The sequence below is a fragment of the Podarcis tiliguerta genome, assembly GCF_965153285.1.
Source record: "Podarcis tiliguerta genome assembly, chromosome: 18".
NCBI classification, from domain to species: domain Eukaryota; kingdom Metazoa; phylum Chordata; class Lepidosauria; order Squamata; family Lacertidae; genus Podarcis; species Podarcis tiliguerta.
In genome coordinates this window covers 6,995,122-7,010,841 of record NC_139551.1, presented here as the reverse complement: position 1 = coordinate 7,010,841, position 15,720 = coordinate 6,995,122, and the positions used below count along the sequence as shown (strand labels likewise).

The 15,720-nt window shown below is 48.2% G+C and overlaps 2 protein-coding genes across 3 annotated transcripts in view; one reads left to right on the top strand and one right to left on the bottom strand.

Moving 5' to 3' along the window:
• The window catches only part of TNFAIP8L1 (TNF alpha induced protein 8 like 1), a 155,099-nt gene that overhangs the window by 91,958 nt on the left and 47,421 nt on the right, over positions 1-15,720 (bottom strand). The window lies entirely within an intron of this gene.
• On the top strand, positions 6,119-12,963 carry POLE4 (DNA polymerase epsilon 4, accessory subunit). The gene is made up of 4 exons (XM_083421998.1): positions 6,119-6,508; positions 8,733-8,817; positions 9,767-9,808; positions 12,704-12,963. The coding sequence occupies exons 1-4, from the start codon at positions 6,221-6,223 to the stop codon at positions 12,715-12,717; spliced, it is 429 nt and encodes a 142-aa protein (XP_083278124.1). The 5' UTR covers positions 6,119-6,220; the 3' UTR covers positions 12,718-12,963.

The following is a 15,720-nucleotide window of genomic DNA, read 5'->3' as shown; positions in this document are numbered from 1 at the left end:
GAAGCTTCACAGCTCCCTGATTTTGGCGTAGATTACTGTCATACAACCCAGGGTTGGTCTTTTCAAAAGACAATAGAATTGAAGCCTGTAGAGCATTAGCGGCTGAAGGCCTCTGGGTTTAATTTTTGTGAAGAGCTGGTCAAAAACACACAGGATGGTTTTCGCAAAGTCCCAGCAAGCAAATCAGGATGAGTGCTCATTAACTTGTAACCACCCCCTCTTCCCTTGCAAACCGCAGGCTCGATGAGGAATAGATATAATCTAACCTGTTTGCAAGCAATCAAAATAGGTCGCCTGGGGACTCTCGCAGACATGAATAAAGGCCAGTAGTGATTGAGTGAATGATATATTTGCGATAATTAAGAGGTATATACACTTCACTGAATAAATACGTCGACTTGTTTCATGTTTCCTGAAAGAATAGGCAAACCAAAACAATGGCTATCCTTTGAAAGTCGCACGTCTCTGAATTTAGCAAATCCAGCCCAGTGTATGCCGAAATGTCTAAATTTGGCTAAAGTGGACATTGAAATGAATAGCAGAAAACTGCATTACCGTATATTACAGGAAATTGCTTGCAAAATTGCATATGAAAATCTGGATATTGGGAGAAATTTTCATTAGAACTTTTAACAAACAAGCAAACGCCCCACCCCGAAAAACAAATGTGCAACTGAATGTGTGATTGGGGAAAATGGGAAACAAATTGCCTTTTTTTATTGGTTTCCACATATCACAGAAAAAAAGAAAATACTACAAAACACACACCAAGAAAAGAAAAACAAAACAGAATTCTTCAAATCTCTAATTCTCGTTACATTGCTACCTGACTTCCTCAAATCCCCTCTAACTGAATTTCATTATAACTCCTGTATAGTAGTTCTCCAAATTCATATTTCTAATAATATTCACTCCTTTCATTTACTATCCTCATCTCTTTTATTAATATTCAAATCCTTAATATTTACTACCACGTATTCTGCTCCTAAGCCTATTTGTTGCTTCCAAGAATTTTCTAATTCCCTTATATCACAATATTTAGCTAAATATGCTTTAAATTTCTTCCATCAAATTGCCATTTGTCTTAATCACTAATCATGGTATGGCCAGATGGGGCTTATTTACCTGGGAAGGAAAAGGGAAACTGATCCTAAACCTCCCATGCCATGTGAAGATACCTTGGGGAAAATAAAGGGTTAAGGAGTAACCGGCACAAATCCTCAATGGATTCCCTAAAATGGTTGGGTGGTGCCTTGTACACTGGCAACCCTGCAGCCAGGTGTCTTGCTCTGTTTTCCTTTGGACCCCATCAGCGAGTCTTGTCATCTGGGCAGCGCAGGACCCCCACATACACTGCCCAGGCTTACGCCCTGGGGTGGTCACTTGGGTGCTGCTAACACTGGTTTGCTTTCACCCCTGGAGGTGCACTCCATTGTCTTTTGAGACAGCCTGATATCTGCAAGCATTGAGGTCACACAGTCTGGCCTGCTGGTAAAAAGTAAAGGTAAAGGGACCCCTGACCATTAGGTCCAGTCGTGACCGACTCTGGGGTTGCGGTGCTCATCTCACTTTATTGGCCGAGGGAGCTGGCGTACAGCTTCCGGGTCATGTGGCCAGCATGACTAAGCCGCTTCTGGCGAACCAGAGCAGCACACAGAAACGCCATTTCCCTTCCTGCTGGAGTGGTACCTATTGATCTACTTCCACTTTGACATGCTTTTGAACTACTAGGTGGGCAGGAGCAGGGACCGAGCAACGGGAGCTCACCCCATTGCGGGGATTCGAACCGCCGACCTTCTGATCGGCAAGTCCTAGGCTCTGTGGTTTAACCCACAGTGCCACCCGCGTCTGGCCTGCTGGTACCTGCCAGCCTAATGGCTCTTAAGGTAGACTCAGCCTGAAGTTTGTGTTTGGGGAGGCTCATGTTAAATATATTCAGGTGGGGAATCGTTTGGGCTTTGGGGTCCGGATCTTTACTACCTGACCCCACCGAGTGGGCGGACTGGCTGTGTGGGGCAACCCACAGGTCAATCACATGACATCATGTACACATGAGTTGTCTCCACCTGTCAAAATTCCTTATGGAGGGCTCCCAACAGCTGGCCGCACAAAGGGCGTTGTGTATTGCCAGTCCCAACCCTGCATTTTACCAGCTGATGGGCACCGGGAACACACTGCTCCAAGCAAAAAGGAACAATCGACCCGTCCCTTGCGATCTGTGTTTGCTATCTAGCATGGGACGGTGTGGTTTGAGGGAAACAGCCTTGCAAGCAGAATTATTATTATTTAATAAATTAATATAACCGCCCTTTATCCGTAGATCTCGGGGCAGTTCCCACTCCTGATTTAGGAAGTGTAAGGAGCAGCTGGAATTGCTCCAGGAAACAAAAAAGGCAACCGATAACTGAGTGTGGTATGGTGCGAGAACCAGGTATCCACAAGAGTTCTTGCTGCCATGCCTGGTTTCTGAAGCATCTACAAGCCTGAACGCCAAGTGCACTGCATTCTAAACTAGATATGCCCAACGCTTGGCACGATGGCGGCCAGTTTAGCTGGAGGCATCCTGGAGGAACATTAGCTGCCTTGGGGTTTCCAGAGGATGTTGGACTCGATGGGCCCCAGCTGGCATGCCCGAGGATTAGGAGCTGTTTGGAGTTTGTTGTCGTTTAGTCGTATCCCAGTCTTTGTGACCCCCTGGACCAGAGCACGCCAGGCACTCCTGTCTTCCACTGCCTCCCGCAGTTGGGTCAGACTCATGCTGGTAGCTTCGAGAACACTATCCAACCATCTCGTCCTCTTCCGTCCCCTTCTCCTTGTGCCCTCCATTTTTCCCAACATCAGGGTCTTTTCCAGGGAGTCTTCTCTTCCCATGAGGTGGCCAAAGTCTTGGAGCCTCAGCTTCAGGATCTGTCCTTCCAGTGAGTACTCAGGGCTGATTTCCTTCAGAATGGATGCATTTGATCTTCTTGCAATCCATGGGACTCTCAAGAGTCTCCCCCAGCACCATACATTTCATTTATTTCTGAATATAAAGAAAATACAGTGGTGCCCAGCAAGACGAATGCCTCGCAAGACGGAAAACCCGCTAGACGAAAGGGTTTTCCGTTTTGGAGGTGCTTTGCAGGACGAATTTGCTATGGGCTTGCTTCGCAAGACGAAAATGTCTTGCGATTCCTGGGGTGTTTTTTTTGCTCCCCACCCCCTTTTTCTAAGGCACTAAGCTGCTAATAGCCTTTTAGCAGCTAATCCGCTAATCCCTTAAGCCTTTAATAGCTGCTAATAGCCGCTAAACCGCTAATAAGTTCTAGAAGGCGGCACGAGGGGGGGGGCTGAAGCTGAGCTGGACACAGCTGCCATTGCCGCAAGAATGTGGTCATTTACGCAGCAAGAAGGAGCTCTCTCCAAACTTGGAAGCAAGAAGATTCTCTTGATTCAGGTGAGCCATGGAGCCAGGGCTTATACAGAAATTGTACCTCAGGTTAAGAACTTTGCTTCAGGATGAGGACAGAAGTCGTGCTCTGGTGGCGCGGCGGCAGCGGGAGGCCCCATTAGCAAAAGTGGTACCTCAGGTTAAGAACAGTTTCAGGTTAAGAACGGACCTCCGGAACGAATTAAGTTCTTAACCCGAGCCACCACTGTGCTGCTAAAGGCCAGATGCCTCACACCCCCCTCCAAGCTTCACAGAACTGGGCTATGCCTGATTATCGTCTCCCAAAGCAACTTGTTGTTTAGTCGTTTAGTCGTATCCCAATCTTTGTGACCCCCTGGACCAGAGCATGCCAGGCACTCCTATCTTCCACTGCCTCCCACGGATTGGTCAAAATCATATTCATAGCTTCGAGAACAGTGTCCCACCATCTCGTCCTCTGTCGTCCTCTTCTCCTTGGGCCCTCCATCTTTCCCAGCATCAGGGTCTTTTCCAGGGAGTCTTCTCCTCTCATGAGGTGGCGCCTCAGCTTCAGGATCTGTCCTTCCCGTGAGCACTCAGGGCTGATTTCCTTAAGAATGGAGAGGTTTGATCTTCTTGCAGTCCATGGGACTCTCACAACACAGCCTGGCTCTAGTCACCCACCTGGATCTCCACAAGGTAGATGGGCTCCATGAGGCGGGGCTGAGCCGTCAACACGCAGGCATAGAGGCATCTTCTGGCCGTGGGAATGATTTGGCCACCTCCGCGGTGGATGGCGTCCGCATGCAGGGTCACGTCGTGTACGTCAAAGCGGACGGCGCGGATGTTTTCCTCGCAAAGGGCACCCTGGATAAAAGAGAGAGAGGTTGGGGGTGGGAGAGAAAATCATTTTCTAGTTTGTATTCAACCCAACTTTTCTGTCCTTCCTCTCTGCAGCAGGCAATGTAGTTTTTTTTTTAAAAAAAAGCAATTAAGCACTCTGCCATAGCAGCCAAGAGGCAAAGGTCGGGCCAATGCCTCCTTCAGCTTATGGTCAGCCTTCTTCCTGCAAACTGTCAGAGCCAGGAGGAGGAGGAGTCGCCCAGGGGGACCAGAGGCTGGGAAGAGCGTGATCTACTAAGGGGCAGGGAATCGGAGTCTAGATATGATGGAGAGCAGCAACAACTGAGAAAGGATAGGCATAATATTTTACAAGGACGGGAAAGAACATCACGGACAGAATAACTGTCACACACAGGAGGGATAAGGAAATACAGTGGTGCCTCGCAAGACGGAAAACCCGCTAGACGAAAGGATTTTCCGTTTTTCAATGCGCTTCGCAGGACGAATTTCTCTATGGGCTTGCTTCGCAAGACGAAAATGTCTTGCAAGTTCCTGTGATTTTTTTTCGCTCCCCACCCCCTTTTTCTAAGGCACTAAGCTGCTAATAGCCTTTTAGCAGCTAATCCGCTAATCCCTTAAGCCTTTAATAGCTGCTAATAGCCGCTAAACCGCTAATAGCACTAATCCGCTAATGGGCTTGCTTCGCAAGACGAAAAAACTGCTAGACGAAGAGACTCACCGAACGGATTCTTTTTGTCTTGCGAGGCACCACTGTATTTCAAAATAAATATTTTTCCCCTCCCCACCCTTCTTTGGTTACCTATGGGACCACCTATCCTGGTATGCCCCATGGAGGACCTTAAGGTCCATAAATAGCAACACCCTAGAGGTCCCGGGCCCTAAGGAAGTCAGATTAGCCTCAACCAGAGCCAGGGCCTTTTCAACACTGGCTCCATGGGACCAGGGCCCTACGGAATCTGATTTCTTTCCGCAGGGCCCGTAAGACAAGAGTTGTTCTGCCTGGCATTTGGCTTAGAATCAGTTTGATTCCCTCCCCCTATTTCTCCTCCTGTGAAGAGGCTGCATCCTAATGTTTTAATATGGCATTTTAATCTTGTTTTTTAAATTGTTTTTTAATCAACTTTTTAAATTACTGGTTATTAGCCACCCTGAGCCCGTTATTGGCTGGGGAGGGCGGGGTATAAATAAAATTTATTATTACTATTATTGTAGCCTTATGAGGCTTTGCCCTCGGGTGGGAAAAATATTGCGCCTGGGAAAGGGAAGTGGGAGTCAACAGACACTCAAGGAATAGTTTCAGAGAAAAAGGTTTTATTTCTACCATCCATGAACTGGTAGAAGGAGCAAGTGTGATAGTCCACAAAAGCATGCACGAGTTCACAATCATGTGCACAAGCATATATACCCCTTTCCAGTTCCCTCCTCCTTTCTCCTCCCTCAGGAGTCCTGCCCCATGATGTGTTCCTCTGAGCATGTACAGAAAGCTGTCTTGGAACTATTGTGGACTCTTGGCAGGAAAGGGGGTGAGGGGGTTTCAGTGTGTTCCAGTTGTTTCATTCTTGTGCTTTGGCATGGTTCCTGGACAGAAAGCAAGTTGCAATGTGGTTCTTTAGCAAGGCCAGAAGGCCTGAGAAAGGCCTGAGAAACAATGGACTGTTCTCTACCTTTGTTACAGCAGAGCGGAATGTTTCTGATGCTTAGCTGCTGAGAAAATGATTTTGAAAAGCTTTGAGCCTGCTTTGGTGGGGGGTGACTTTGGGCCTAGGTGAGGTCACCTGTCCTCACCTTCCTTCATTATTACTTTTCCAACGGGATAACTGGAGCCAGTTCACCGACACCTGGAATCCGGTGTAGAAGTTTGCCACGTGATAACTTAGCCGCGTCTGAACACGTGATACCAAGTTCCCGGGCTCCAGAAGCACGTGGCGCGCGGCAGGGGGCGTGGCGTTCGAGCGCAAAGAGCGGGAAATGGGCGGCCGCGGCGCAGGCGCACTGGCGCCGCTCCACAGCCCGGCTAAGATGGCGCTGGCTGAGGGAAACGCCGTGGCGGCTTCGGCGCCGGCAGACGAAGAGTCCGAGCCGCCGCCGCCGTCGGCAGCACCGGGGGCGGGGGCAGCTGCTGCTGCTGCTGCCACCTCCTCCAGCGCGGCCCGGCCGGCCCGACTGCCCCTGGCGCGTGTCAAGGCGCTGGTCAAAGCCGACCCGGACGTCAGCCTGGCTAGCCAGGAGGCCATCTTCATTTTGGCGCGCGCGGCGGTGAGCGACTGACTGAGGGAGGCGGTGGGCGGGGTCTCGTGTTTGCCTCGGCCAATCAGGAGGCCGCGAGCGCGCGGCGGCGGTTGACTTAGGTCAAGGCGGTGGGCGGGGCGCCGCTTTGAAAACCTCCCGCCAATCAGGAGGCCGGCTTTCGTGGTTGGCGCGCGCTGCGGCGGTTGACGTGAGTTGCCCTCGAGCTTAAGGAGGTGGGCGGTCCTGCGCGGTTACGCCCTTGCCCAATCAGAAGGCTGTTTTCGCCTACGCGGGGACGGGTGCTTACGTAGGCCACCCCTGGCCAATCAGAAGCTTACGTTTGCCCTGGGTCCGGTGAAAGGCGTGAGAGAGTGGCAAGGAGGGCGGGTGGTGGGCGGGGCTGCGCCACTTTGGCTGCGCCGATTGGCTGCAAGTTCTAAACACGTGGCGAAGAGGGTGGGATTCTGCAAACATATTCCTGAATCTTGTTCTGTTATTTACCTGGCCAGGTAATTCATTATTACATGGTCCATATGAATTACAATTGTGGGTGTTCCGATTATAATTTTTGCTATTCTTGAATGTTTATCATAATTGTGAATATTGGTGTGTCTAATACAGTAATCGTAATTATTCTTCTAATACCCATAATTAATATTTTGAGTTTTAGCTCCCCAAATTGTTTATAAATCATCTTGTGTTTGTATATTTCCTTGGGATACATGTAAAAGGCAAAGCCTAACTTGGGAGACAGGCAGGATTCATATTTTAAATAAATTCATACATTAATTTAATTTAATCATTTTTATTGCGCTTGCCATGGCAACAGCCAAAGGAGGAAAAAACAAACAAACCAGCAGTCCCTGGATGGGCTAGCGGTTAATTGGAAAGGGGACTCAGATCTAATTTGCAGACTTTATTTGAGAATTACTTTTTATTCTGCATAATAAGAAATTTTGGTGGATTTGACCATGGCTTTATATTAATAATATGATAACGAATACTCTGCAGTAAATTACTGGTGGTGCCACTTAATTATTGATGATTCTACTGTTTTGAGAGAACACTGATAGTGATATTAATAAAATAGGATGTTTTAGAATGACAGCATATACTATTGGTAGTGTTGCTGAGTGAGATTTTTATTGGTTAAGTAAAGCTATCGCCACCGCTGTGACTTTTGGATCTTCTAATAAACCAACTTGGCTTTCCATATTAATGCACAGTATCATAATGCTGTTATAAAAATCTATAGCATGAACATGCTTGGAATACCATGTACTTCTTTGGACACAGGTGGCGCTGTGGCCTAAACCACTGAGCCTCTTGGGCTTGCTGATCAGAGGGTCAGTGGTTCGAATCTCTGCAACGGGGTGAGCTCCCGTTGCTCTGTCCTGGCTCCTGCCAATTTAGCAGTTCGAAAGCACGCCGGGGCGCGTAGATAAATAAGTACCTTTCTTGTAGGAAGGTAAACAGCGTTTCAGGGACGCGGGTGGCGCTGTTGGGTAAAAGCCTCAGCGCCTAGGACTTGCCGATCGAAAGGTCGGCGGTTCGAATCCGCGCGGCGGGGTGCGCTCCCGTCGCTCGGTCCCAGCGCCTGCCAACCTAGCAGTTCGAAAGCACCTCCGGGTGCAAGTAGATAAATAGGGACCGCTTACTAGCGGGAAGGTAAACGGCGTTTCCGTGTGCGGCTCTGGCTCGCCAGAGCAGCGATGTCACGCTGGCCACGTGACCCGGAAGTGTCTCCGGACAACGCTGGCCCTTGGCCTCTTAAGTGAGATGGGCGCACAACCCTAGAGTTCAGTCCTGCTGGCCACATGACCCAGAAAGCTGTCTGCGGACAAACGCCGGCTCCGTCGGCCTGAAAGTGAGATGAGCGCCGTAACCCCAGAGTCACCTTTGATTGAACTTAACTGTCCAACTAAATAAGGATATTGTGAACTTGGAAAAGGCTCAGAAAAAGCAACCAAAATGGTTGTGGTGGTGAGACGACTCCCTGATCAGGAAGGGTTACAACATTTGGGGGCATTTCAATTCAGAGAAAAAGCAAGGCAGCAGACATATAAGAAAAAAGGAAAAATTGTGTGGAGGAAGTGAATAGAGAGAAAATTTTCTCTTCCTCTCTCCATAATATCAAAAGTCCTGGGCATCCAGCAAAGCTGAGTTTTTGATGATTCAGGACAGACAAAAGTAGATACTTATTTACAGTCCATAAAAGCTTGTTTTCTCTGCTTTGCTTTCATCCCCACAGGAGTTGTTTGTGGAAACCATTGCAAAAGATGCCTACATCTACGCACAGCAAGGAAAACGGAAAACTCTCCAGAGGAAAGACCTGGGTAAGGAAGTAAAATAATAATCTTATTTTATACCCCGCCCATCTTGTCTTCCTAATTCTTAAGAACCAAAATGACGCTGTGTTTTCAAATCCAAAAACAAATTTATACATTCCATACATCTTAATTACATCTTACTTCTTCTTTTTTTTTACTTCTCTCGATTTGTCTGCCATTCCTTCCTATTATTACTTTTTACACATGTCTGCCCTTTTAACCCTTTCCCCTCACAGAGCTTCCTAAAAGCTTACAAACGTAATTTTATTATCACTCAGTTTTTGCATATATTGGATAAACTTTTCCCAATCTTCTGTAAATCTTTGATCTCGTCGATTCCGGATCCTTCCTGTCATTCTGTCCAGTTCTGCATAATCCATCATTTTAGTTCTCCATTCTTCTATCGTAGGTAATTCCTCCTGTTTCCATTTCTGGGCCATCAATATTCTTGCTGCTGTCACTGCATATAAAAATAACTTCTTTTCTTTCTTATTTATCTCATTACCTGTAATGCCTAGCAAAAATGCTTCTGGTTTCTTAACAAATGTATATTTCAACATTTTCTTCAATTCATTATAAATCATTTCCCAAAAGCATTTTACCTTCTTACATTCCCACCATCTGCCACTGAGCTATAGGTCTTCCTCCTAAAGGGGAGAAAGAGGTACAGGGATTGGGGTGGAGGGCAACCCCTCTCCCCACAAGAAACCTCACAGGGACTAGAAACACAAGCTGTGTTATTTGGGCAGAAAGAGTAGCCATATCAGGGATCTGGGGAAGCTTCAAGGGCATGAAGATCTGAAATTAGCTGCCATAACTTCTCTTGCGGCCAACAAATAGGAGCCCTTTTACAGTTCAGAATACAAATTTCTGTGGTCTGATCCATCCTTGCAGATATCAGTCCTAATTTCCCTTTTATTATTATTTCCTTTTCAAATTGGTGCTGCCGCCGCAGACAACGCCATAGAAGCAATAGACGAGTTTGCGTTTCTGGAAGGTAAGGTTTCGTTTCAAGTTTTCGTTGTAGCGTCGCTGCCTTGTCAGAATGGTGAGCTAGCCTTACCTTGTGTCATGGTTCGGTTCACAGGCGATCGAAGTCCCGGCAGGGGACGTCAGGACCGGGGGCAAGATGGCAGGGTGGGAGCAGGAGCAGGGGTCCAGAAGCCAGGAGCCAAGAGTCTGAGGGTCCGAGAGCCGGGAGTTAGGAAGCCAAGGGTCCGGGGGTCAGGAAGCAAGGAGTCACAAAGTCAGGGGTCCGAGGATCAAGAAGCAAGGAGTCACAACGTCAGGGGTCCGAGGGTCGAGGAGCAAGGAGTCACGAAGTCAGGGGTCCGAGGGTCGAGGAGCAAGGAGTCACGAAGTCAGGGGTCCAAGAAGCAAGAAGCAAGGAGTCACGAAGTCAGGGGTCCGAGGATCAAGAAGCAAGGAGTCACAAAGTTCAGGGGTCCGGGGGTCAGGAAGCAAGGAGTCATAAAGTCAGGGGTCCGAGGGTCAAGAAGCAAGGAGTCACGAAGTCAGGGGTCCGGGGGTCAGGAAGCAAGGAGTCACGAAGTCAGGGGTCCGAGGATCAAGAAGCAAGGAGTCACAAAGTCAGGGGTCCGGGGGTCAGGAAGCAAGGAGTCACAAAGTCAGGGGTCCGAGGGTCAAGAAGCAAGGAGTCACAAAGTCAGGGGTCCGGGGGTCAGGAAGCAAGGAGTCACGAAGTCAGGGGTCCGAGGATCAAGAAGCAAGGAGTGACGAAGTCAGGGGTCCAAGAAGCAAGGAGTCACAAAGTCAGGGGTCCGAGGAGCAAGGAGTCACGAAGTCCAGGGTCCAAGAAGCAAGGAGTCACGAAGTCCGGGGTCCGAGGATCAAGAAGCAAGGAGTCACGAAGTCAGGGGTCCAAGAAGCAAGGAGTCACAAAGTCAGGGGTCCGAGGAGCAAGAAGTCAAGGAGCCAAACACAGCAAGGCAGGGAACGTGTTGCTGTGGCAAAGAGCCGAAGGGAAATGCTGACCTTATAGCCCTTCCCGGCTCTTGCCACCAGGTGCAGTGAGTTACCAGTCAGCCTCACCTGTGTGGCTGCACCTTGCCTCTCCAGAACAAGCTTAGGAAGGCCTCAATCCTGCAAAGTCCTATTGGTCACAGGGCCTGGCTCCTGCATGCATACCTGACACCTTGGCTCTGAATTCCAGGTGTGTGAAAGCCAGGCTCCAGTTCAGACGGAGAGTCACTTTGGTCACATCTACGGCATACATTTAAAGCACATGGCTTTCCTTCCCAAGAATCCTGGGAACTGTTAATTTGCCATCCGCAGAGCTATAATTCCCGGCGCCCTGAACGACAGTTCCTGCCATTCTTTGGGGGAAGCCATGAACCTCAGAGGTATATAGTCCATGTGAAGCCCACAATTTCTGTGTAGGTCAGAATTAAAGTCAAGACCAGAGGGTAGCCAATGTGAATGCCATCCAGAAATGGTTGGAGTCCATTCTTCCATCAGTCCTAGAAGCTATCATAACCAGCAGCCAGGGATTATGGGAGTTGGAGTCCAGGAAATATCACGCCCTCTCACATGCCCTTTTCCCAGTGCCTTAATGGCTGTGTGTGTGGGTTAGATCCTTCAGTTGCTCCAACAGTGTGTTGTTTGGGGGCTTGGGGGCATTTGAGATGGTGTCTGAAAACCTTTTGACGGCAACTTGAGATGTAAAGGAGCAATTTGTTTAGTTGGCTTTGGGTTTAAGAGCTAAGGTCTCCAAACAACAATACAGTATCTGGAAGATAGGCTAGGAATGATGGGAGTTGTAGTCCAACCCTTTGGGCTTTGAAGGTTCATAATAGTTGAAAAATAAATAAATTAAACCTTTCACATTCCATGGTGTGTGTGTGTGTTTTGATGTTTTCTTAGTCTTCTTAAGTATATTTTATGCTTTAGCACATTGACTTGTAATAACCTGAATGCTGAGAAGCAGAACAGAAGCCAAGGCACAATTGATAAATACGGATAAATTTTGATTCCTTGGGCAAAAAAAATGAGAGGCACAAATACAAGATGGGTGACACCTGGCTTGAGAGCAGTACATGTGAAAAGGATCTAGGAGTCTTGGTTGACCACAAACTTGACATGAGCCAACAGTGTGACGCGGCAGCTAAAAAAGCCAATGCAATTCTGGGCTGCATCAATAGGAGTATAGCATCTAGATCAAGGGAAGTAATAGTGCCACTGTATTCTGCTCTGGTCAGACCTCACCTGGAGTACTGTGTCCAGTTCTGGGCACCACAGTTCAAGAAGGACACTGACAAACTGGAACGTGTCCAGAGGAGGGCAACCAAAATGGTCAAAGGCCTGGAAACGATGCCTTATGAGGAACGGCTAAGGGAGCTGGGCATGTTTAGCCTGGAGAAGAGGAGGTTAAGGGGTGATATGATAGCCATGTTCAAAGATATAAAAAATGTCACATAGAGGAGGGAGAAAGGTTGTTTTCTGCTGCTCCAGAGAAGTGGACACGGAGCAATGGATCCAAACTACAAGAAAGAAGATTCCACCTAAACATTAGGAAGGACTTCCTGACAGTAAGAGCTGTTTGACAGTGGACTTTGCTGCCAAGGAGTGTGGTGGAGTCTCCTTCTTTGGAGGTCTTTAAGCAGAGGCTTGACAACCATATGTCAGGAGTGCTCTGATGGTGTTTCCTGCTTGGCAGGGGGTTGGACTCGATGGCCCTTGTGGTCTCTTCCAACTCCATGATTCTATGATTCTATAAAGGGATGAACGTGAACTGGAATTAGTTCCTCTTTAAAATGAACTTTCCAAGCTATGTCCAGGCCAAATGTAAATCTGTTAAAATGGTAGCTGCCTTGATTCAAAAACCACCTATCTTCATTTCATGGTCTGCCTGCTCTTCTGTTTAATTCTGTAGGTACTCTGGACTGATGAAAGAAAGCGGAATCCCTGGAAGGAGAGATTGGAACAGAACGTGCCTTGCAAAAGGCACAGAAGGAAACGTTCCCAGGGAGATGAAGGGACTGTTTCTGCCTGCCAGACCTGGTGGATTTGAAATGGCCCTGAATTTGAAACAGGCTCTGTTGTAAATTCCTTTGTATATACCCCAACCCTTGTGGTTTCTCCAAAGTTCTGTATGTCGTTTTGTACTCTAATTACATACATCTTTTTTCCATACCTCTGTTGTGCAGTACAGTGTTGTGTATGTCACCTCTTGGCCACCTGGCCTCTACCTTGCAATTCCTAATACAACACACACATTGGTAAAAAGGTAAAGGGACCCCTGACCATTAGGTCTAGTCATGGCCGACTCTGGGGTTGCGGCACTCATCTCGCTTTATTGGCCGAGGGAGCTGGCGTACATCTTCTGGGTCATGTGGCCAGCAGGACTAAGCCGCTTCTGGCGAACCAGAGCAGCGCACGGAAACGCCGTTTACCTTCCCGCCGGAGCGGTACCTATTTATCTACTTGCACTTTGAGGTGCTTTTGAACTGCTAGGTTGGCAGGAGCAGGGACTGAGCAACGGGAGCTCATCCCTGAAGGCCACAGAAGCCCCCTCCCCTTGTTTTATCTATGGGGAAATTTAGGTACACATAGCTGAGGTGACACCCTGGGCCCTGCCATTCACACCCAAAGTGCAGCTGTCGAGTTGTTTTGACCGTCGAAAACAGCGAAGCAGAGCTCATAGTGGGAAGTGGGCATCAAGAAGGAAGTGAGAAGGGTTGTATTGTTTCAGAGAAAAGGAGAAGTGAGCAACTCGCCTTGTTTCAGGATGAGCCATGACTTAAATCTGATGAGAGTAAAATGGAGGAGGGGGCCGTTTTCCGATTCCTTTGAAAAGATGCCCCCAACCCTCTTCTTGCGATCGGTGGTGCTCAGACTGAGGACGTTTCTCTTAGGCAGAGAATGAGGTCCTTTTGTCACTTGAGTTCTGGTCTTACGATACGATAATCTTTATTGTCATTGCCCCATACAGTGGTGCCTCGCAAGACGAAATTAATTCGTTCTGCGAGTTTTTTCGTCTTGTGAATTTTTTCGCCTTGCGAAGCACCACTGTGCATTGACGGTTTCCCATAGGAATGCATTGGCGGTTTTAAGAAAAAGGCGCAACCATCCAGGAGTCCTTTGCCTTACCTTTTACCCAGAACTGGACATAGTGGGTTGCGTCCAAGGTTAGCCACGCTCAGAGAAGACACGTCGAATTTAAAGGACATGACTTACATGAGCCTGTTAATTTCAATGGTCCCACTTTGAGTAGAAGTTGGGACTTTCGATGCAGCCTGGACAGCCCTGTTAGGGTCACAAGCGAGATGAGGGCCACAACCCCATAGTCGCCTTGGACTTCACTTAACCGTCCAGGTGTCCTTTACCTTTACCTTCAGTTGCACCAGCAGCACAAAATATAGTTACAGTGGTACCTCGCAAGACGAATGCCTCGCAAGACAAAAAACTCGCAAGACGAAAGAATTTTTCGTTTTCTGAGTTGCTTCGCAAGACGGATTTCCCTATGGGCTTGCTTCGCAAGACGAAAACGTCTTGCGCCTTTTTTTTAAAGCCGCCAATGCATTCCTATGGGAAACCGTCAATACACAGTGGTGCTTCGCAAGACGAAAAAACTCGCAATGCAGTGTGTTATAGGAATTCTAAGGTCTTATATATATAAATTATATATTATGAACAAATGTACAAGGTAAACACATACATAAGTATCTAAACCACGTGTCTGAAATAGTGCAGGAGAGCAATCCTGAAACCGTTTTGACTCTTTCAGTGGAGGATCTGCACATAGCAGTCTTGGCAGCCACACAGGTTGTCTATAAAATCGGACGGTTTGGGCAGAGGGAGCCGGCGTACAGCTTCCGGGTCATGTGGTCAGCAGAGTCATGTGGCGAACCAGAGCAGCGCACGGAAACGCCGTTTACCTTCCTGCTGGAGTGGTACCTATTTGTCTACTTGCACTTTGACATGCTTTTGAACTGCTAGGTTGGCAGGAGCAGGGACCAAGCAACGGGAGCTCACCCCGTCGCGGGGATTTGAACTGCTGACCTTTTGAGTCCTAGGCTCTGTGGTTTAACCCACAGCGCCACCCGCATCCCTGAAGCTTAACTACCTCCTGCATAAATAAATATTGTTCCTTGTCTGGTTTGTCTTCTTCCAACATTCAGCTTCATTGGACGTCCATGACTTCTGTCTGAAAACCTCCAAGGGAGGAGAGTCCACCATCTTCTGCCAGAACATTCTTCCTACTGTTTGTTCTTGTAATTTGAAGCTATTAGTTCTGGTCCCCCCTTCTAGAGCAGCAGAAAACAAGCTTGTTCCATCTTCTTCCATGCAACAGCCCAGAGGTGGTTTTTGGGTAGTGGAACCACTTTGGCCGCACTGGGCACCACAAGGGGCGCTGCAACAATTATGAGGAACCAAATGCGTGGTGTAGGGGGTGCCAATTTTTAGCATCTCACAGGGCGCCACTGAGATTTGAGAGCCCAAGTCTGCCCCTGCAACTGCCCATCACATATGTGAAGATGGCTCTCATGGCACCTCTAAGTCTCCTCCATGCTAAACATACCCAACTCCTTCAACCGTTCCTCACAAGGCTTGGATTCCAGACCCTTGAACATCATGGTCACCCACTTCTGCACATGTTCAGCCTTGTCAATACCCATCTTAAGCGGTGGTACTCAGAACTTGACACAGGGACTCTCAAGAGACTCCTCCAGCACAATGTTGAACCAGATGGACCAAATGCACCCCATCGTCTCTTGAGACAGAAAGGTGCCAACGTCAACAACAAGAGGAAGGCAGCTCTCGAGCTGATCTGCTGGGACCGGGAAGGGGAAGCAGGTATACTGGGCCATGAAAACCCCTGTGACTGTCAGAGAGATTTCACCAGCTGCATTGCCCACGCGGCAAATATGTTTTCTTTAAATTGCTAGG

What these genes read in the sequence shown, in the direction of transcription:
- POLE4 (XM_083421998.1), top strand. Translation starts at nt 6,221, where the DNA reads ATGGGCGGCCGCGGCGCAGGCGCACTGGCGCCGCTCCACAGCCCGGCT. An exon ending in TCATTTTGGCGCGCGCGGCG is followed by an intron (nt 6,509 to 8,732) that starts GTGAGCGACTGA and finishes TCATCCCCACAG; the next exon opens with GAGTTGTTTGTGGAAACCAT. An exon ending in TCTCCAGAGGAAAGACCTGG is followed by an intron (nt 8,818 to 9,766) that starts GTAAGGAAGTAA and finishes CTGCCGCCGCAG; the next exon opens with ACAACGCCATAGAAGCAATA.